General features: G+C 36.4%; 1 protein-coding gene across 6 annotated transcripts in view; it reads left to right on the top strand.

Annotated features, from left to right (window-relative positions):
* Positions 1-7,942, top strand: part of LIPI (lipase I) — a 68,555-nt gene extending 60,613 nt beyond the window's left edge. For all 6 annotated transcript variants that reach the window (XM_082624691.1, XM_082624688.1, XM_082624689.1 and 3 more), the window contains one exon: positions 7,677-7,942. In XM_082624691.1, coding sequence (XP_082480817.1) covers positions 7,677-7,764 — 88 coding nt within the window. In that variant the 3' untranslated portion in view covers positions 7,765-7,942. The remainder of the gene's footprint in view (positions 1-7,676) is intronic.
* The last annotated feature ends 14,421 nt before the right edge of the window (positions 7,943-22,363 follow it).

The following is a 22,363-nucleotide window of genomic DNA, read 5'->3' as shown; positions in this document are numbered from 1 at the left end:
CAATATTTTATTTACCATATTTAGGGACAAGATACTTTATTCATATTCTACATCTAAAATTATTTATCTTAGATTAAAATTTTGTTGCAGTTATATACATTTTTTAAAAATATTTGATAATTAAGATAAGTGATTATCTTTTTAATTTGCCTAAAGTTATGACATAATTTTAAATGGTAATTGTATAGTTGGACAATATAAGCAAGAAATTTCAGGTTATAATCCTAAAAACTACAGCACATATATTTTCACTAACTATGCTGTAAGATACAACTATAGTTATTATATAAATACCCAATAATTGATACAAATCTTAACAAAATTTGATTAAAAGTACATTACATAAATAAATATATAAATATAAATGCATTTTACAATCAACCCGTGTTCACAAAGTAGTTGCTTTTCTTTCTATATTTGCCTTGCAATATGTTCCATATGTTTTCAGTGACATATATGTGAAGTATACATTCGGCTCATAGCAGATGCTCAGTTAGTAGCAATCCTTTCGTTGCATTTTTATTCCCTTCTCTTGTTGGTCCCCAATTTAACTCTTCTTATACCTCCTTTTATCTATAAATACACAGCTCAAGCAATAGACTGGCCAAGCCCATAATTATATGAAAAATATAGGCCTGTTTTGCTGAAGTAATTCATCAATAAAATCATTTATTCCCAATAATTCTGTGAAACTATGTCACATTCTCCAACCATAAAAACACTCCTACCTTTTTGTACAAGTTCCATTCATTAACACTTTGTAAACTTCTTATCCAAACTCTCTATTCACTTCTACCACACTTCCCACTCTTATAATGTAGTGATCAGAATCCTCACCCATCAGCGTTTTGGGGGATATAAGAAGACTCTCAGCAGAGTTAAGAACTTCAGAAAAAGAAATCTGCATTGTTTGCAAATTTATCTCATAAAGTGGAATTTATCTTGTGAGTTATTTGCCTTAACCTCAATTTAACCTTCTCCTTTAGGATACTAGTATATAAGAAGGAGGATTTTTAGTTTTTTTCCAAGATGCATGTTTTAAGGAAACATTATTGTGTACAAAGGATTGATGACTTCTTTGAAGATTTAGGCATTAAAAGGATATCCCGGAGAAGTTTGTTTTAATATTAGTGAACTTCTTTCAAGATGAATTATAGTGGTTAAATTTATTTAGCATCTACTACATCCCAAATGCTATTTTTACAATTTTTGCAACAACTCCATGAGTTAAGTGTTTTCTTTGTTTTACTAGTAAGGGAACAGAAACTCAGAGGTTTTATAACATGTCTAAGGTTTCTCAGCTGAGAAGTGCCTTCGCAATGACTCGAAGCTAAAGTTTTCTTGGCTTTTTTCATTTGTTGTTTTCTTTGCTTTTACTTGCTGCTCTTTTTATAGGAATAAACAGTTTTTCACTAATTAATATAGTCAACTATTCCCATTGTGGAACATTTGGAAAATTTAATTCATATATAATCCTACAACTAAGAGATAACAGTGTTAATATTTTGTCATACTTACTTGTAATTGCACATGCTACAGTTGAATCATGAATTAAATTATTTACATTTAATTATAAGCAGGCTTTTTGTGTAGAACCATGCAGCTTATTCACTACAATAATAGCTTCAAGGGTCACTGTTCACACAGATAATAATGTGACCACATTGGACTTGGAGCTGTGCAACATCATGTACCTGGTTATAAGCAATTTTTCTCTTTTTAACTGTAAGTTAATGACTCAATATATTTCATCTTTTGTAGAATATTCAACTTAGATTTTCCTTTATGTTGAATACTTTTCCCCCAATTTTTGTTTTTCATAAACACTATCCATGTATAAACAACTATCTGCACTTTAAACAAGTGCCTTTTTTATATTCATAGAAAGAACATTTTCAAATCTTTTACCTCACCACATGATGTTCACACCTTGACACAGAATGTCGGTGACCCTACAGACAGTCATAGGTTGCTCCATTTATTTCTCTTTTTCAAGTCACTTATAAGAGGAAAAGAAAGTGTAAAGGCAGACAGGTATGTCCACTATTATATTTGATTCACTGTCTCCTTAATCGTGTTTTACACAGACAAATGTTATATACAACTCCTTCATTGGTTAAGTAAGAAATGTGGTAGTCATTGGGATAGGCTGCAGAGAAAAAAATAAGCATGTGTGTCATTTTAATTTTTGTATAAAATCTAAACAGTGGATAGACTATGAAAATTTACTAAATTTACAAAATTTTGATGCAATTACTTCTACTCAGGGAAAAAAAAACCTAAAATACATTTTGTGGGTGGTTAACAAAACTCTTAACATTCCCTGTTGGCTGTGGATGCTAACAGATGCTTGGATGAAATATGTGCTTTAAGTTTAATTACCTAGATAATTGCAGTAACCATTTAGTTGCTTTTCCCATTTAGATCTGTCCATACAGATAATGTGCAATTAATGAGAATTAGCACTGCCAAAGCATTGCGAATGTGAGTTATAAAAATATGATGCCTTATGGTCCAGACTAAACTATGTATCTACTCAATCAGTAATTAGCTATCTGTAACAAACTATGATAGAGACTACACAAACAACATAGTTCTTCTGAGCTTTTCCAGTGGACTAGGCTTTCAAACTTAGGGGCTGAGAGGAATATTCAAGTGGAGGTACCTGGATGACTTCCTGAGAAAAGTTGAACTAAACCTACTTTTAAAAACTTTACTTAATAAGTAAAATGTACTCTTTTTGGTATACAGTTCTATGAGGGTTTTTTTTGTGTGTGTGTGGTATGCGGGCCTCTCACTGTTGTGGCCTCTCCCGCTGCGGAGCACAGGCTCCGGATGTTCAGGCTCAGCGGCCATGGCTCACGGGCCCAGCCGCTCCACGGCATGTGGGATCCTCCCGGACCGGGGCACGAACCCGTGTCCCCTGCATCAGCAGGAGGACTCTCAACCACTGTGCCACCAGGGAAGCCCCAGTTCTATGAGTTTTAATACATGCATAGAGTCATATAACCACCACAACAATTAAGATACAGAACATTTCCATCAATCATAAAAACTGCCTTGTGCTGCCCCTTTATTTTCAACTCCCCATGCCCACTCTCTGACAACCTCTGCACCTAGATTTGCCCTTTCCAGAACATTATATAAATGGAATCATATAGTATGTTGCCTTATAAGTATGGCTTCTTTCACTTAGCTTTAGACATTTAAAATTCATCCATGTTGTTGCCTATATCAGTGGAATGTTATTGATGAATAGTATTTTATTGTATGGATATATCACAGTTCCTTTATCCATTCACTAGTTGGAGGAAATATAATTTATTCATAATTTTTCATATCTGTCCATGACCAGAGCCAACATAAATATTTGCCTGCAGGTTTTTATGTGAACATATGTTTTCATTTCTCTTAGATAAACACCTAGAAGAGAGATTGTGGGGTCATATTGTGAGTGTATGTCTAACTTTATAAGAAACTGCCAGACTGTTTTCCAAGGTGACTGTACATTTTGTATTCCCACTGGCACTTATCAGAGTTCTACTGCTCTCTTACACCAAAAACTGCACCTTCAACCGTTTCTTTGTTGTTTGTTTTTTATTTTTGCTATTCTAATACTTGTGTAGAGGTAGTTCACTGTGTTTTTAATTTGCATTTCTCAAATGACAAATGATGTTGATGACCTCTGCCATTTAATTGAGGGTATCTGCATCTTTAAATTTAATGTAATTGTAGATATATTTGGGTTTAAATCTATCATCTTGCTATTTTGTTTTCTGGTTGTCCCATCTGTTCTTTGTTCCCAATTTCTCATTGTCTGCCTTCTTTTGGTAAATTGAGGAGTCCTATGATTACATTTGATCTTCTTTATGGGTTTATTATCTATAACTACTGTTTGATTATTTTAGTGGTTTCTTTGGGGTTTATATTATAATCTTTATTTTATCACAGTGTACCTTCAAGTGAATTTTACTACTTTACATATAACATGAGAGCCTTACAGTAGTATACTTCCATTTCTCTCTTGTGCTGTTGTTGGCATACATTTTAATTATACATGTGCTAAGATCTCTATAATACAGTACATCACTTTTCTTCAAAGAAGTATGTCCATTAAAGATATATAAATCATTAGGAAAAGTCTTGTATATTTTTTTCCATATCGTTACCATTTCTGGTGCACTTCTAACCCTTATGTAGATGCGTATTTCCATCTGGTATAATTTATCTTATAACAAAAGGAGTTCCTGTAAGATTTTTTTGTAGGATCTGATAGTTGTGAATTCTTTCAACTTTTGTGTGTCTGAAAAAGTCTTTATGACGTCTTTATTATGAAAGATAATTTCTCTGGGTATAGAATTCTAGTTTGACGGTTGTTATTATTGTTTTACTTTCAGTACATTAAGAATGTTGCTGTACAGTCTTAGACCATTCATTGATCTTAATGAGAAATATATTAATATCCTTCCTTTGTTCCCATGAGGAAAATAAGCCTCTTTTCTCTGGCTTGTTTTAAGATTTTCTCCTTATCACTGATTTTAAGCAGTTTGATTCGATGTGGCTTTTTGGGATTTTTTTTTTTCATATCTGTTGTGTTTAGTGTTTGACCTTATTGGGTCCATGGGTTTACGGATTTCATCAGATTTTATCTAAATTTTTAACTTCTTTTGAAATATCTTTTTCTATGTCCCTACTCTCTCCTCTCCCTTTGGGGACTCTAATTTCAAGTTTATTAGGCTGCTTGAAGTTGTCCCACAGTTTACTGATACTCTGTGAAGTTTTAAATTTCATTTACTCCCTACATTTCATTTTGAATAGTTTCCATTGCTGTGTCTTCAAGTTCACTATTCTTTTCTTCTGCAATGTCAAAGTTGATATTCATCCTATCCAGGGTATTTTTCAACTCAGATGTTATAGCTTTCACCTATGGAAGTTTGATTTGACTCTCTTAATATCTCTTATGTCTCTACCTAGCTATTTGAACATATGAAATACAGTTACAATAACTTTGAATATCTTTGTCTGCTGATTCTCACATCTATGCTAGTTCTCAGGTGGTTTCAATTGGTTGACCCTCATATGGTTCCATTTTCCTGCTTCTTTGCATGCTTGGTAATTCTTGATTAGACACCAAACATTGTGTATTTTATCATGTTAGGTGCTCCATATTTTTGTATTCTTATAAATATTCTTTAGGTTTATTCTCAAGATGCTCTTTTGTGTGTGTGTGTGTGTGTGTGTGTGTGTGTGTGTGTTACGTGGGCCTCTCCTGTTGCGGAGCACAGGCTCCGGATGCGCAGGCTCAGCAGCCATGGCTCACGGGCCCAGCCGCTCTGCGGCATGTGGGATCTTCCCGGACCGGGGCATGAACCCGTGTCACCTGCATCAGCAGGCGGACTCTCAACCACTGCGCCACCAGGGAAGCCCTTAAGTTACTTTTAAACAGGTTGATTCTTTCAGGTCCTGCCTTCAAGGTGTTTTAGGCAGGACTGGAGTAGGGCTACGTTTAGGGTTAATTACCCCCACTACTGAGGCAAGACCATTCTATTCTTTTTAACTGATCATCTGGCAGGTAGGAACAGACACCTTTGTTAGTGCTGGGAACCTTATCCTAAGTAAGTTTTAAAAATACTAGATGCATAGATGTGGTGATATGTTGTACAAAAGCCCTAGGGAGCTTTTTCAAGTAAAGAAGCATGTCTATTCCCTGTAATTTGGTAGAATATATATGGATTAAAATTAAAAGCTAAGTATATTTAAATTTTAGAGAGATTTTTTAACCCTTGGATTTCTTGTATTATTTTTTATTAAAGTTTATACTTTATCAATGTACTGTGCTCATTTCTGCTAATTTGTGGTAAACAAAGCATTAGAAATGCAATATTCAGTGCTCTTTTTTTTAAATTAAAAACTCCACTAAATAGTTTTCTTCCTATGATAGTTCAACATATATCACATAGTTTTTTCTAAATTATAGAGTTTAAAAATTTTGATTTGGGGAGAAGGAACTATTAATAACATAGGATAAATGATCTCAAAATCAGAGTCCTGGTAGTAGAACTAGATAGGCTTTTCACTATGTAAAAACAAAGAAAATTAATTTTTCTCATATGTTTTGGTAAAATTTAACTTTGGTAGGTGCAATGAACCTGACTAAACTGCTTTGTAATGCTTGCAGAGGCTTTGTAAAATGTGGAATATTTAATAAAAATATACATTTACTATACTGAACATATTTGAATGGTAACAGGGTTATGAGCTTTTATTTTTTTGTAGAAAATAAGTAAGAGCACACTTGTCCTAATATTGTATTATGAATATGTGAATAGAACAATTACTTAACAATTGAGGTAATTTATTAAAAATTCTAATAACACCCTTGTCCTACGATGACAACTTAAAAATTAAGCAGATCAGGGATGTCCAGAACACTGAAGGCTCACTCATTGAATAAAGGCTGTAGCAGGCTAGATTAAAAATTGACATAAGTATATATGTATTTGTTGAGGAAGTGGTGAAGTCATTCTTCCACTTATTTCTTAATAATGGAGAAAGGATTATATCTGATTTTTTGATTATGTTCTGAACTCTGACAATTTAACAAAAAGCTACTTTTGCTAATATCTAAGAATCAGAATCTTATCAACTTGAGGTACTGTCATTTCATATTTACTTCTATACTATTAAAATTAAAATTCCTAGATGCATTTATTATTTCAAGGGGAAAATATTGTAGTATTCTATATCAGCTTTTAGAATTAAAGATGAATATGTTCATATTTTATTACTTTTCAAATATTAGCAGATATAGGAAATTGATTAAAAATGGAAGAATTTAACCTAACAATACTGTTGATATTTTTAAAACATGTCCAATGATGTCTTAATCAAGCTAGAAGGAGACAGACAGCAATATATCTCTTGAACTAGAGCAGTGCATATGTCAAATAAAGGCGAACTACCAGCACCTGTGCAGTTGAATTGCTCCCTTTTCCCTGACTAAGTTAGTATGGTTGATACAGGAGATTTACATTTATTACACCATTTTTTCCTTTAGCTCCTTTCCTGAATTTTGACCAGTCTTTGCTTATTCTAGTTGAGTGCTTTCTTGAAGTTTTCAAGACATTAACAGGAAGATAAATTACGAGACAAGATGCCTGATTCACCACAGTGACGTGACTTCTCAGAAACCTTCAAATACTAAATACACAATTTCTCCAAGATATAGAATACTTTAAATGTTATTATTTCCATTTTAGCAGGTGGCAGAGGATTGATTAAAACATTTGGCAAAATTGTCTGTGCAATTCAGCCCAACTCTTCCATGGTGGCTATCACGGTAGAAGAAGTGGCCCAGCCACTAAGAATTAAGTTCAGTTTTCAGCTATTTCAGTATTCAAAAATATTTCCCATTCAATGTAAGTATTCCAGTGAAGCAGCAAGGAGAGAAGATGTTGAAGCACAGAGAATTTTTTCTTTCTCACAAATACTGTGTCTATTCATCCCTACGTAGACAAATGAGATGGAGTAGAAATGATCCTAGAGGTTTATCTCAACTCCCTGCATTTAGAGAACTAGTTAGTTACAGGCATAGGGTATTCCAATATTTATGAGAAGAAAATAAATTTGCTGTTTTACTAATAGTTATTTTTTCTCTCTCTCTTTCTCTTTCACAGACCACCACTATGCACTTATAATTTTGTACTTAAAGAAAATGAGGAAATATTTCTCAGTCCAAATACATGCGTACCAAGTGAAATATAAAATGCCTTCTTCTATCAAATGTAACAACTTATTTGTGAATTAAAGAACTTATAAATGGAAACAACACAATTAGTATTTCTTTCAGAATGCATTGTTCAATCTGAAATTCAGATATTTCTACTTGAATAAATTTTTAAGAATCAAAAATATAGAATATTTTAAAATGCATATGCTAAAGCATTCTGAATATATTTTAAAAGCTATTTATTTCTGTTTACCTTAATCAAATGTTTCTCATTGAATGTTTCCCTTAATTACTTAGTATTAATAGATATGTCTTTAGAAAAAGAGAGAAGCTTTTTGCTTCAACACACTGTCTAAATAGTATCATTTTCTGCTCAGAATGCAGTAATAAATGAATTTTTTAAAAAATTTGTAAATTTATCATTTTGAGAAGTCACTTGGATTAATGTAAATCTTGTAAACATAAATACGCCTTCTGTTTAGTGAGCTATTTGGCATTTTGTAATGCTTGGTAAATAAAGGCTTTGTTTCTGTGGAGCACAACAATCTATGGGCCTGAAATCCTTAATGTCAGATCTGGGCTCTACCATTTACTAATGGTGTGATCTTGAGTAACAAAATTTACCTCACCATGTTGCAGTTACCTAAGAATTTTTGTGAAGATTGATTCAACACTTTGACTAGCGTCTGCCCATAGTGATAATAACAATAAAAATAATAACAGCTAATGCTTACATACATCGCTGTATTCTTGGCATAGTTTGATACTTTATATACATCAATTCATTTAATCCCTACAAAAGCCCTATGAGATTGGCCTTGTTATCTCCACTGATGAAGAAATAGAGGCATAAAAATGTTAACTAATTTACCCAGGATTGGGTAGTTGTGTCCTTATACAATTATGGCCCACTCTAACGGACTCATTTTAATTTAATCACCTCTTTAAAGACCCTGTCTCTAAATATACTCACATTCTGGGGTACTGGGAGTTAGGGATTTAGCATATGAATTTTTTGGGGAAAAAGTTCATCTCATAATACCTTCTATCACTCATTAGCTCCACAGTGATGACCTTTGTATGATGACCTTTGAAGGTGAATTGGGACCATTATTGGTGCCTACCTGGAAAACACTGATGTGTAAGACCCTTGATGTATTATATGTGTGTTCCAGGCAGAAACAAGTAGAAGGCTCTTCACATTTTGCTTAGGGATTTAAGCAGTGCTGCCTGCACCTCTACTGTCTGTCAGTCCTTCTTGAAAATAGCTCCTTGAATTTCTGCCTAAGCCCTTCACTCTACAGGCCTCTGACCAAGCAATAGATACTTTCTCTCTCCTCTCTGTCACTTAGGCATTTGCTCACAAACTTCCCACATTCTTAAAACCACAACTGCTTATGTAATTTCACTTTTCCAATGCCCCTCAAATAGTTTGTCAGATATCCTCAGAAAATTTGAATCTCAGTTTGTGACATTTAAAATTAAATAAAATGCATTAGAGACATGTTCCTAGGGGCAGAAATCCTGCTCTAGTATTTGTGACTGCTTAGGGCCTCTGGGTAGCAGAGAAACAGTACACGACTTGTCCCACAGCATATTAAATTAGGGCCCTGTAACCATCATAAGAAAACTTCCTTGTCATAAGTGATGGAATCTTTCACGGATAAGTTGAAGATATAAACTTATGAAATGTTTATAGGTTTTCCTATTGCATTACCTTCACCAGTGTCCTAATACCCTCTACTTTTTTAAAGATGAACAATGAAAGGAAACCTTTGGAGCCTGTCTTGAGGGTGAGGGAAGTAAACTCCTCTGATCCACAAGTCTTCAAGCAATACTTTTTTTTTTTTTTTTTTTTTTTTGTGGTACGTGGGCCTCTCACTGGTGTGGCCTCTCCCGTTGCGGAGCACAGACTCCGGACCCGCAGGCTCAGCGGCCATGGCTCACGGGCCCAGCCACTCCGCAGCATGTGGGATCCTCCCGGACCGGGGCACGAACCCGTGTCCCCTGCATCGGCAGGCAGACTCTCAACCACTCTGCCACCAGGGAAGCCCAAGATTTTGTTTGTTTTAACAAACTACAATTTTAAAAAATTGCATCATTCAGATAAGTTGCAATACCAATCTAATTTACTGGATAATTGTTTATGTGTGTGTGCCCATTATTGACAAGGCACAATTATGTAAGCTTACAAGCAGCCGTAGTCATAAAAGTATTGTCACGAGTCATAACATTTATGGTCTATGTATTAATCCTGTTTTTTCAAATAATAATAATAGCAAGTACATAATGAGTAATTACTATATTCCAGTCTGTGTTTTAAGTCTTTCATTTGCAATATTTCATTTAATGCTTACAAATGTCCTATCAGGTATGTTATTTTATCACCTTCAGTGACTAAGGGGAGAAATAGAAAAAAAAAATCCTTCAGACTATTACTTTTAATACTTGAAAGATATATTGGTTGTGTTTTGATAGTTATCTATTGGGTATTTATTAGGCATCCTGTAAATGTTTGTGAATGGGTGAACAGGAAGTCAAATCCACTGGATAAAAAGCAGGACAAAGGGGGAAGCCTGGCCCTGAGAAACTGTGAAGTGGCCAGTGAGTGCCTGCCAACAGCCATAAAGCTTGCTGCATGGGAACATCCCAGCAAGTCATCAGACACATGTGCTGGTTTTCTGGTCTGTGCTTTCAGGATCTTAGGATGAAGACGCTGCTAAATACCTGAATCCTTCCCAAGATAATATAACCTGCCTCTCCAAGTGGCATAAACAGAATTGTCAGAGGACATTAGGGGATGACATTGGAGTTATGAAATGTAGGACTTCAGTGCACAGATAGCATTTTCATTCATAATTTCTTTTTTCCTATGAACATGTGGTACATGAAAAAAGGATATATGGGAGGTGAACAGCTGGTTATGCAGATGGTGTTGATGAGTTGAATTTGGATTTCTGTACTATGGCTTGAGTTTCTGGAATGTGAGGCTCTTGGCTGGGGGTAGGATTATATATCTCACAGGGACATGGAAGAACGTGTTTGCATGGAGGCTAGCAGTCATGATTAAAGTGCTTTATTTATTTGTTTGTTTGTTTGTTTGCTGTAAGTGGGCCTCTCACTGTTGTGGCCTCTCCCGTTGAGGAGCATAGGCCCCGGATGCGCTGGCTCAGCATCCATGGCTCACGGGCCCAGCCGCTCCGCGGCATGTGGGATCTTCCCGGACCGGGGCACGAACCCGTGTCCCCTGCATCGGCAGGCGGACTCTCAACCACTGCGCCACCAGGGAAGCCCTAAAGTGCTTTAAATGGAACATAATATTGCAGAAAGTGTTTGAAGATTCAAAGCAACAGATCATTCACCCAGATTCACTAGGACCCTTTGAAAACTCTTCCAGATTTCCTATTGATCCCCATCAGCACCTTCCAGCTCTTAACTCAGGTTTACCCTCGCACCTTCCTTCACACTTGGGCACTTTCTTGGCCTTTTCCATGGTTAACCTGTTATCTCTCCCAAACTCACTCCTTCCTTTGCTTTTGCCTCCTCCTCTGTTTCCCAAAGATGCTATTTCATGTCTCTGTTACGGCATAGGGTATTATAACTCTTTGCTTACTTGTTCATATCCATCACTAGAATGATCTTCCTGAGAGTAAGGAATTTTGTGTTATATATACATTTTTGTATTTTCAGGGCCTAGATGAATGCCTGGTTTGTTTCAGGGGCTCCATAAACATCCGTTGAATGATAAATTCAAAATTAAATATATGAAGCAGTAAGTTTCTTTTTGGCTTAGCTAGGTAGGAGTGGGCAGACACCAATGATTGCTGGCTACTTAGAAGAACAAAATGTTTCAAGTGGTTCTGGTTAGAGATCAGAGAGCCCTCACGAAGATAATTTAAGATTATCTTTGTCTTACATTCTTTTCTAAGAATGTAGTAAAACCAGATTTGATTTTAATATTAGACAATGTTAGTCAAGACAATTATAGTATTTAAGAATAATTTGCATTTAGAATTAAATTTAAAAGTTCTTTTACATATATTGTTAAAGTATTAAAATATTAACATTCTAAACACAGATGAATTATAAATTTTAGGTTTTTCCTTAATAACTCTCTGGGAAAAGAAACAATTTGAAGGTTAAAAAAAAAGTCTACTGCAGGCATAGATCCTGAAATCATTGGAACTTTGTCAGTGGAAACTGTCTTAAGTTTTCAAAGGAGCTTTTACTCTCTAATATTTATTAGTGTTGTGTTTCTCTTTAACACTTGGTAGGAGAGATGTTTAATTAGGAAAATGTCTATGGAAAAAGCTTTTACAAGATAAGAGTTGTCAAAATGAATGAAGAGTGAAGAACTAGAAAGTGGATTTACTCTTAGCAGAATACTCTTTAAGTGGGGGATATGGGATGAGAAAGAGAGAGAGTGACAAAGAGAATCAGAATTTATTAAGAGTACATATTATTCTAATGATTAAAGTAAATGTATTCTCAGAACCATGTGACCTGGGTCACTTCCCACAAGAAACTTTCCTTCTAAATGCCAAGGTACGGTTTCTGTTAAATAATGAGTTACTGAACACAGGGACTATCTTATTTCAACCTTATTTTCCCACAGCCTGCACCAAAAAACACTTGATCAATATTTATAGATTTGAATATAGGCACAGTCTTTCACATATGGTAAATAAAAATTATGTGAAAGACATCCCAGTGTTAGGGTGCTGGCAACCAACAGTGCTGGATTCACCCTTATCTCCCTTCCCATTGAACGAGTCAAGGAAATACACAGAATCTAGGTTTGAAAATCTCTGCAATCTAGGAAAACTGTTCACAATCTTCCAAACTTCAGGAGGAAATTATAATAATCAAAGCCAAATAGGACATTGAGGCAGACAGTTGAGCTGAGAGTAGGAGGAAGAGGTTGACCCACTGCTCTGTGATTCCATTTCACTTGATTCCATTTCACTTTCCAACTAGAGGTATATGGTCATTTATCTACTGGCAAGTAATTACTTTCTGAGAGCAAGAAAATTTTCACACTCTCCTCCATTATTTCGCTTTCCAGTCATCAGGAGCCCACAAGTCCTGGAAACTTATGCTGTTGGAAACAAATATAGACAGGCAATGATGGTTTGCCACCTGTGGTAAATTTTTTTTTTTCAGTAATGGCCCACAATTTGTTCAAATCTCCCTGTAACCATTCCTGTAGATAAGCCCCTGAAACACTTACTGTAGGCTTGAACATATGTCTTAATTTGGACACTGGTACAATAACGAAATGTGACGCAAGCTGAGTCCTGAAAAGTACCTGATACCATTGGATCCCAGAGACCTCAGTGGAAATGCCCAAGCTCGTCTCCTGGAAGGATGAGACACCAAATGGAGGAGAACTGAAACACCCCAGCCAACAACTGCCATCGAAAGGACTGACCATAGACACGGAGACTGGCAGAGCTGGCCCAGACCTGAAGAAACACATAACCAACCCACGAAGTCATGAACTCTAAATAAAGCGGTGGTTGTTTTAAGATACTGTTTTGGGACGGTTTGTTATACACCAAAAGTTAAGCAATATACTTTCCAAAACTTGAAATAGGTAGAGCATGGATGACAGCAAGAAAAACTGTGTATTTTATATATATATAATTGTTAGACAACAAACAAAATATAATATGTATCTTATAGAAGAACGTTATATAGTATACTTTAGTATAACATATTACAATAAAATATATTACCACCATCTGCAAACAATGTTGTGAGTTCTCCTTTCCAAAGTTATGAGATGATAATGCTGTCTACAAACAAAACACAATAGAGTAAACTACCCTCATAACAAATAAGAATGTAGTAGAGTGGTAGGATATAAAAGAATACACAGAAATTAATAACTTCCCTATATTATTAGCTAGAAAATATTGAAAATACAATCATAAAAGAGACCTACTTCACATCTGCAATAAAGTATAGTATACCTAGTTTGTTAGCTTTTATAAAACATTGATTTTTATGTTTATAAACCTATCAATTATAGAAAAATGGAAAAATAAGTAAAATTTAAAATCATAAAATCTTATCCCTGTGAACATTTTTCTTAATTTCTCTTTCTCTCTCCCCACTTCACTGATTCACTCCAAACATGTATCTCTGTATAAAAAGGTACACAGAAAAATTTTTTAGATCATATTTGCCAGTAACTTAGAAATTCCTGAGACATTTCCTTACTTGCAAGCTAACAAATTTTTCTGCTATAGTTTTATGGATGCTGGCTGAAGATACATGATTTCTGACTCAGAGAAAAAAATAACCTCACAATAGCATAGGCAGAGTATCCAACTCTGACAGCTCCAGCTCTCACAGGGCAACACAAAGTGGGCCAAGTGATGCATGAACACTGCAGTGCAGGAGAGCAACCCAAGCTTAGGGACGCTGATGCAGTTCACTTACAGAACTTTTCCCCAGAGGGAGACCTTATCTGTATTGTACTGTATAGTAAACAAATATTTCCTTTGCTCCAGAAGGAGACATGGTTTATATTCTAAGGCTGTTTTCTTTATAGACATCCTCAAAGACAGTCAAGAACTAGGAGGTCAGTGCCTGCAACCTGTGCAGAAATGAAAGAGACCCCAAAATTGTATCTACATTCCTCCCACCACCGCCTACAAAATCCTGTTTTTTAAAAAAAGAAAAACAAGTTTTTAAAATACATAACACTATGCCTTTAATGTGCTATCATATTCTGAAATGGTATTAAAAATTAATTTCTGAGTCTAGAAGATTAATATGAATTTGATTTTATTTAGTACCACTCTAAATAGTAATAATTGTAATAACTATGAGATATGAACTTTATAGTATTAAGAAAAAATAACAACATATTGTGAGGTGACGTACAAATAATGCCAGTCATCATTTCTAGTTGTAATAGTGCAGTGATTATTTTCTGCTGTAAAATTGATAGACGAAAAAGAAAAAAAGATTAGAATAAATGAATTCAATGGTAAATTTTCAAATGTAGGTGGGGCAAGAGGAATTGGTTTCTGATTAAAAAAAAAAAAAAAGAGAATCTCAACAGAAATGCCCACGAAGCACCATCCCTTCATGGTGAGAACTGCCAGAATATCAGAACACCTAAATCAGTGAGAACTCTGTAGAGTCCTGTATGTACCAACTGTTATGGTTTAGGAGCAAAGTTAAACTCAACATGGAACGCCCACATTCAAGGCTACCAAGCTAAAGCTAAGGAATCCAGTTCATGGGTGGCTCTGCATCTGATCCAAAAGAGCCTGGGAATGGGGTTATTTTTGAAACATTTTATCAAGATTGTAAATATACTCTGCCCACTTTCTCTGGGTTTTACCAGATTGAGTGCATCTATTTTTAAGTGTGGAATGAACATGCAAACTACGTGTTTAGGCATAAAACACTGTGATGAATACATGTATAGGGGAAAACAATACAATGTCTCTATCACTGTCACTATATTTTCTCCCTGAAATCTCATCTTGCAAAATAAGCTACTGAAGGAAATTGGACATCCCTCAGGACTTCATGTCTTAAGCATTTCTGAATGCATTTCACAGAATCAGAGTGTCCGGGGTTCTGACTCTGCTGGAGGATGGGGTGCTGGAGAGTGGTTTCGAATCCAAGCCTGGGTGATAGTCTTCCCGAGTTCAAATCTTGGATCTGCCACTTCCCATCTGGGTGCTTTTCACCTGACTACTTAAGCACCCTGTGTCTCCATTTCCTTAGCTGAGAAGTGGTGGTATTAATTATAATTTCTTCACAGGGTTGGTGTGTGGATTAAATAATTATAATGTCTAGAACATAATGACAGAATTCATAGAAATATAGTAATTGTTATAACTGTTATCTTTATGTATGGTAGAGACCAGAAGCAGGACATTGGTCATTGGTGTCAGCTACTTCAGGAGTTACAGAGTAGCCATGCTGCATGGGCAATATATGTCAGGGTAAGATTGTGCTCTGACATCATTGGAAGATGCTCATTTGGCTTGCTTGTGAGCCAGAGGGTCTCAATTTGAATATTGCTTGAAATGTTATTTTATTAAGACTTTTTAAAAGAGCAGTTTAAGCTTCACAGCAAACTTGAGAGGAAGGCACAGAGATTCCCCATATGCCCCCTGCTCACATACTAACAGAGCCGCCCACATTATCAACATTCCCCACAGAGTGGAAAATGTGCTGAATCTACATTGTAGTTGATGAATCTACATTGACACATCATAATCACCCAAAGCCTGGAGCTTACATTACGGTTCATTCTTAGCGTTGTATATTCTATGGGTTTGGATAAATTCCATAGTTGTACTTTTACAGAATGCCATATAGTTGGAATCATACAGTATGTAGCCTTTTCAGATTGGCTTTTTCACTTAGTAATATGCATTTAAGTTTCCTCCATGTGTTTCCATAGCTTGGTAACTCATTTCTTTTTAGTGCTGAAAAAATATTCCATTGTCTGGATAGATCACAGTTTATTTATCCATTCACCTACTGAAGGACATCTTGGTTGCTTCCAAGTTTTGGCGATTATGAATAAAACTGTTATAAACATCCTCGTGTAGGTTTTTGTGTAGACATAAGTTTTCAGTTCCTTTGAGTAAATATCAAGGAGCACAATTGTCAGATCATATGGTAAGAGTGTGTTTAGCTTTATAAGAAACCATCAAACTGTCTTCCAAAGTGCTGTACCAATTTGCACTGCTACCAGCAATGAATGAGGGTTCCTGTTGCTACACATCCTCACCAGCATTTGGTGCTATCAGTGTCCTGGATGTGGGCCATTCTAATAGATGTATAGTAGAATCTAACTTTTGTTTTCATTTACATTTCCCTGATGACATATGACGTTGAGCATTTTTTAACATGCTTATTCGTCATCCTTATATCTTCTTTGGTGAAGTGTCTGTTAAGGTTTGTTTTTTTTTCCCCATTTTTCAATAGGGTTGTTTATTTTTTATGTTATTTTTTTTAACATTTTTATTGGAGTAAAATTGCTTTACAATGGTGTGTTAGTTTCTGCTTTATAACAAAGTGAATCAGTTATACATATACATATGTTCCCATATCTCTTTCCTCTTGTATCTCCCTCCCTCCCACCCTCCCTATCCCACCCCTCTAGGTGGTCAAAAAGCACCGAGCTGATCTCCCTGTGCTATGCGGCTGCTTCCCACTAGCTATCTATTTTACGTTTGGTAGTGTATATATGTCCATGCCTCTCTCACTTTGTCACAGCTTACCCTTCCCCCTCTCCATATCCTCAAGTCCATTCTCTAGTAGGTCTGTGTCTTTATTCCCATCTTACCCCTAGGTTCCTCATGACCTTTTTTTTTTTTTTTTTTCTTAGATTCCATATATATGTGCTACCATATGACCCAGCAATCCCACTACTGGGCATATACCCTGAGAAAACCATAATTCAAAAAGAGTCATGTACCAAAATGTTCATTGCAGCTCTATTTACAATAGCCAGGAGATGGAAGCAACCTAAGTGCCCATCTTCAGATGAATGGATAAAGAAGATGTGGCACATATATACAATGGAATATTACTCAGCCATAAAAAGAAACGAAATTGAGTTATTTGTCGTGAGGTGGATGGACCTAGAGCCTGTCATACAGAGTGAAGTAAGTCAGGAAGAGAAAAACAAATACGGTATTTTCTTATTGTTGAGTTTTAAGAGTTCTTTGTATATTTTGTATAAGTCCTTTATCAGATGTGTTTCTCCCAGTCTGTGGTTTATTTTCTCATTCTCTTGGCATTGTCTGTTGAAGAGCAGAGTTTTTAACTCTAATGAAGTCCAGCTTATCAACTACTGTTTTCATGGATCATTCCTTTGGAGTTGTCTTATCTAAAAAGCAATGGCCATGATAAAGGTCATCTAGGTTTTCTTCTATGTTATCTTCTAGGAGTTTAATAGCTTTGCATTTTGCATTTAGGTCCATGATCCATTTTGAGTTAATTTTTGTGAAGGGTAGGGTCTTTCTCTAAATTCATTCATTTGTATATTGATGTCCAATTGTTCCAACTGTGTTGTTGAAAAAGTGACCTTTGTTCCCTGTACTGCCTTTGCTCCTTTGTCCTATATTTATGTGGGTCTGTTTCTGGGCTGTCTGTTCTGTTCCATCAATCTAGTTGGCTATCCTTTTGCTGCATCATCTTAATTACTGTAGCTTTATAATAAGTCTTACAGTTGGATAATGTCAGTCCTCCAACTTTGTTCATCTCCTTCAATTTTGTGCTAGCTATCTCCTGAAACATTTTTTAGAGAGTGTATCTCTGAAGACTTACTTTTGCAGCTTTAAAATACTTGTAAACATTCAAGAGCTCCTCATGCATCTCCTTAAAAGGAGTGAGGTTACCCTGTACTTAACAATGAGCCTTCCTAAAGTATGCTAGGTATTTGGAATATAAAAAGGGAGAAATTTGAATTCCTAGACTCAAGGAAGTTATATTCTATTAGAAAAGAGACCTGGTTAAACCTATGTTGTCATACCCTGTGATTACTGCAGAAATAATGATTACTCCGAGGGCTGGTGTGGAGCAGAGGCTGTGTATCAGCTGCAGTGGAGGTTAGGGAAGGCTTGACTGATAATAGAGATGATTAAGTTGGTTCCTGATGGATGTTCAGGGATTAGCTCATGCAAAGAGAGACCTATAGAGGAGAATGTAGCTTGGTACAGTTGTAGAGTATGAGGCAAGAATGGAGAACAGATGTTATACAGCTGGGTCTGATTATATGAAGTTTTGTATGTCACAGAAAAGGAGTTATTCTAGTCAGGAGTTATTTAAGATTATCAGGTAACAATAGGGCATGAGCATACTTGTGTTATTAAAAAGACATATCTCTCATATGCCTTATTGGAGAGGACGTTACCAAACCTTCTGCTGGAGCCCTGAACATACTTAGGTAGGATAATAAAAGGAGATGTTAGGTAAGCCAGAGAAATAAAAGATGGACAGATTCAGCACAGTGATACATTGGAGTTTTGTAACAACAGCCTGGAAAGAGCAAAGGAAAAGTTCATGTGTCTTCTCTAATACATGCTGCGACCCCTTTTGAGTTCCAAAGGGAAAACTCAGTGGGAGTTCTGTTAAATGTCCTCAGATGAAGTAAAAACATAAGAGAAACAACTAAGGATTGCTATATACCATCCACCTGAAAACTGTATGGGTTTTATTTTGAAAGACCATACTATAGTCTCTTTCTGGCAATAGCCGGGACTTGAAGAACATGGCAGATTTAGTTGATCTACATAATAGAGATAAAATCTGAATGGGACCTGCTATTTGAAGTACTGTTAGTAGTGACGGTTTGAAAATCCATGCCTGCCAAACATAGAGGTCCCAAATGAGTCACATCAATACTCTCTAGGCCCAAATTTCATCACATCTCGGCAATTCCTTCTCCAGAATAAGGGTATTTTTTGTTTGCTCAGTTTTTTTTTTAAGAGATCATGATAAGCATCTTAAATGTTATTTTTATTTTCTCTTTCTTCCTAGGAAAAAAAATCACTGACTAATAACTATATGTATCTACTTATGTCCCTGGGTGGGGAAAGGGAGGGTATTAGAGATCTCCCAAATTTTCCCATTGAGAAGATCCAGTTTTTCATGTGAGCAAACTTGAATGTATAAATTGAATATAGAAATTATGCTGTGGATAAAAGTCAAACACCTACTTATAAAATTTATTAATTATACATATTATGTAAGATGATATGCTGATATAGAAATTCTTACTTTTCATGAAAGAATTTACCCAAACTCTTCTCATGCATTTTTTAAATAAATATCTTTTTTTAATCAATTAAGCCCTCTTTAAAGTTATCTTACAGGGTTTTGTAGGCCATAGTTTTCTTGTCTAAGTTGTCTGAGTTACAGAACTTTTGGAATCTGTATATAGTGTTACAGGGAATTTCCTATTGCTTAAGGGTTTCTCTCTCAATATGATACAGAATAAAAATGCACTAAAAGGACATAGATCCAGAGTTCCCTGCTCTAGAGACAAAACTATTACCAATTTCTTGTATATCCCAGATATCTCGTACCTGGAGTTAAACTATTCATTTTAAGTAATCATGAAGTGCCATGTTTAATTGCAATTTTGATGTTACACTATTAGGATTGATTATTAAGTCTTTGATAAAATTATTTTACTCCTCTTTTGACTCTGAGGGGGTCTAAAAATTCTTCTAAATCAGGGTAAAGAAGCCACGCCTTTTATATCCACAGAACCAGTCCCTGGATAGGGACTGTCCCTGAAAAGGGGCTGTGAACTTGGATGAGATCATTTTATTCATCTGCATATTCATCTGCATTATTGCAAGGAGTCAGCTGTCAACACTCCCAGGAGCTAGAAGAATGACGCCGTAGTCCTGAAGATGGCATCGGGGTGGCAGAGCATAGCCTTGGTAAGCAGAGCCAGAGCATGGGGGATGGAGGTGGTTAGGCATTTAGTGTTTGGCCATCTGTCCACACAGTCTGCTGCTGGCCTCTCCTTCGTCCATTCCTGCATGACACATTTAGGACAACAAGCTCACTTCTGCTGCTTTATTGTACTTGGAGTGAGAAAATCCTCCATGAGGGTTTCCCTGGTTGCACAGTGGTTGAGAGTCTGCCTGCCGATACAGGGGACACGGGTTCGTGCCCCGGTCCGGGAGGATCCCACGTGCCGCGGAGTGGCTGGGCCCGTGAGCCATGGCCGCTGGGCCTGCGCGTCCGGATACTGTGCTCCGCAACGGGAAAGGACACAACAGTGAGAGGCCTGTGTACCTCAAAAAAAAAAAAAAAATCCTCCATGAGTCTCCCCTCGGCCCCTTCCACCTAGACACCCTTGTTGCTGTTTTTTTTCTGGGACCTTTACATCTCCTGGGATATTTCTAGAGAACTGCTCCTAGATCTCTACTGTTCATCAAGGGGCCCCTCCTTCCCCCTCATCTCAACCATGGGGAGAGAGTGTAGAGGTATGGACAGTGGATTTTTTCCTAATCTGGGGACAAGCTTTCTCCTTTCACATGTATACACGTCTTTCTCACTCAACAGAATACTTCTCTCCACCAGTTCCATGATGCTTCTAAATTGTCCCTAAGGCTCAGGCTTCTAGAAGTCAAAAGACAGAAAGAATTGCAGGTTTTTATGCCTTTGCATGAAATTCTTCCTTCTTCTTTGCTATTTCTCTAAATCAGTGAGACCAGAATAGCTTTGCTCCTGGAACTGGGGAAGAAGACCTCAGGAAATACTGGAAATAAAAAAGAATCCCCGGGCTTCCCTGGTGGCGCAGTGGTTGAGAGTCCGCCTGCCGATGCAGGGGACATGGGTTCGTGCCCCGGTCCGGGAAGATCCCACATTCTGCGGAGCGGCTGGGCCCCTGAGCCATGGCCGCTGAGCCTGCACGTCTGGAGCCTGTGCTCCGCAACGGGAGAGGCCACAGCAGTGAGAGGCCCGCGTACCACCAGAAAAAAAAAAAAAAAGAACCCCCAAAATTGATATCACAAAACACTACAGTCTTTCTTTGCACTTGTTTATTTATATCATCTCTCTCCTACATTGGACCAAGAGCATTTGAAAGCCAGAAGATATGTACTAGTCATCATTCCATTACTGATGTTTACTGATTAACTGATTCTTCAATCTGGAGGTGATATTCATAGTTACAGTAACATAGATGACAACTTAAGCTGTTAAGGTCTATGATATGTGCCACTGACACCTTGATCTATAGTGAAATTTAACCAATTTTTTTAAAAGAAACAGAAAAGTGGTTTATAAATGTTAGAAATATATCCATTACGTAAATTAAATAATGAGAGAAGTTTAAACCTTCATCTCCCTGGAACATCTATCTAATCAGAACTATCCATTATCCAAAATTTCCATATATGCAAAACATTATTAAAATATCTCAAAATACGCTCAGGTTTTATTTCTTTTTAATACTATTATGAGTTGGATTCTAAAGGGTATAAGGTTGTTTTACCAGTAAAACACACAACACATTGTCACAAGAGGGCAGCCTTTTAACATGAATTGTTCCTCAATCTAGAGTCAATCCTTGAAATTTTAAGGTTACTTTAATACACATAACTAAATAATAATAAAACAATACAAAGCATTCAAGCAGCTTTTTGCATTATGCATGTTGTTTTGCATTACTACTATGAAAAATATTTAAAATCCACAAGGAAAACAAGAGATGAATTGTCTCATGTAGAAAGATGGGTTTATATAGGTTGTATCCTTTAAATGTCAACAGTAGGTCAGTGGCTGAGTTGAATACATTAAAATTTCATGTGATCAAATGTGAAATTCTCCTCTGAGCTACCCAAAATTCTAACCAAGCAAGGGCAAGCTGGAAGCATCCAGACTGATATATTACCCAAGGGCAAATGAATGTCATTGGATGTATGTTTCTAATTTTTAACCTCTTAAAGTGTCTAAAGACACAATGCCATTTGGATATATTGATAAAGAGTAAACTGTAAGAGGTCTTGATGTATGGCTCAGATCATCAGTGTCAGCATCTCTCCCTGTCTGTCTGCCCCTGTTCTAAGCTGAATAGTTACCTCTCTCAAAGTCAATGTTCTTTCCAGGAGCAGCCCACAGTGTCAT

Source organism: Mesoplodon mirus, assembly GCF_964341445.2.
Source record: "Mesoplodon mirus genome assembly, chromosome: 6".
NCBI lineage: Eukaryota > Metazoa > Chordata > Mammalia > Artiodactyla > Ziphiidae > Mesoplodon > Mesoplodon mirus.
This window is presented reverse-complemented; position numbering and strand designations above follow the sequence as displayed.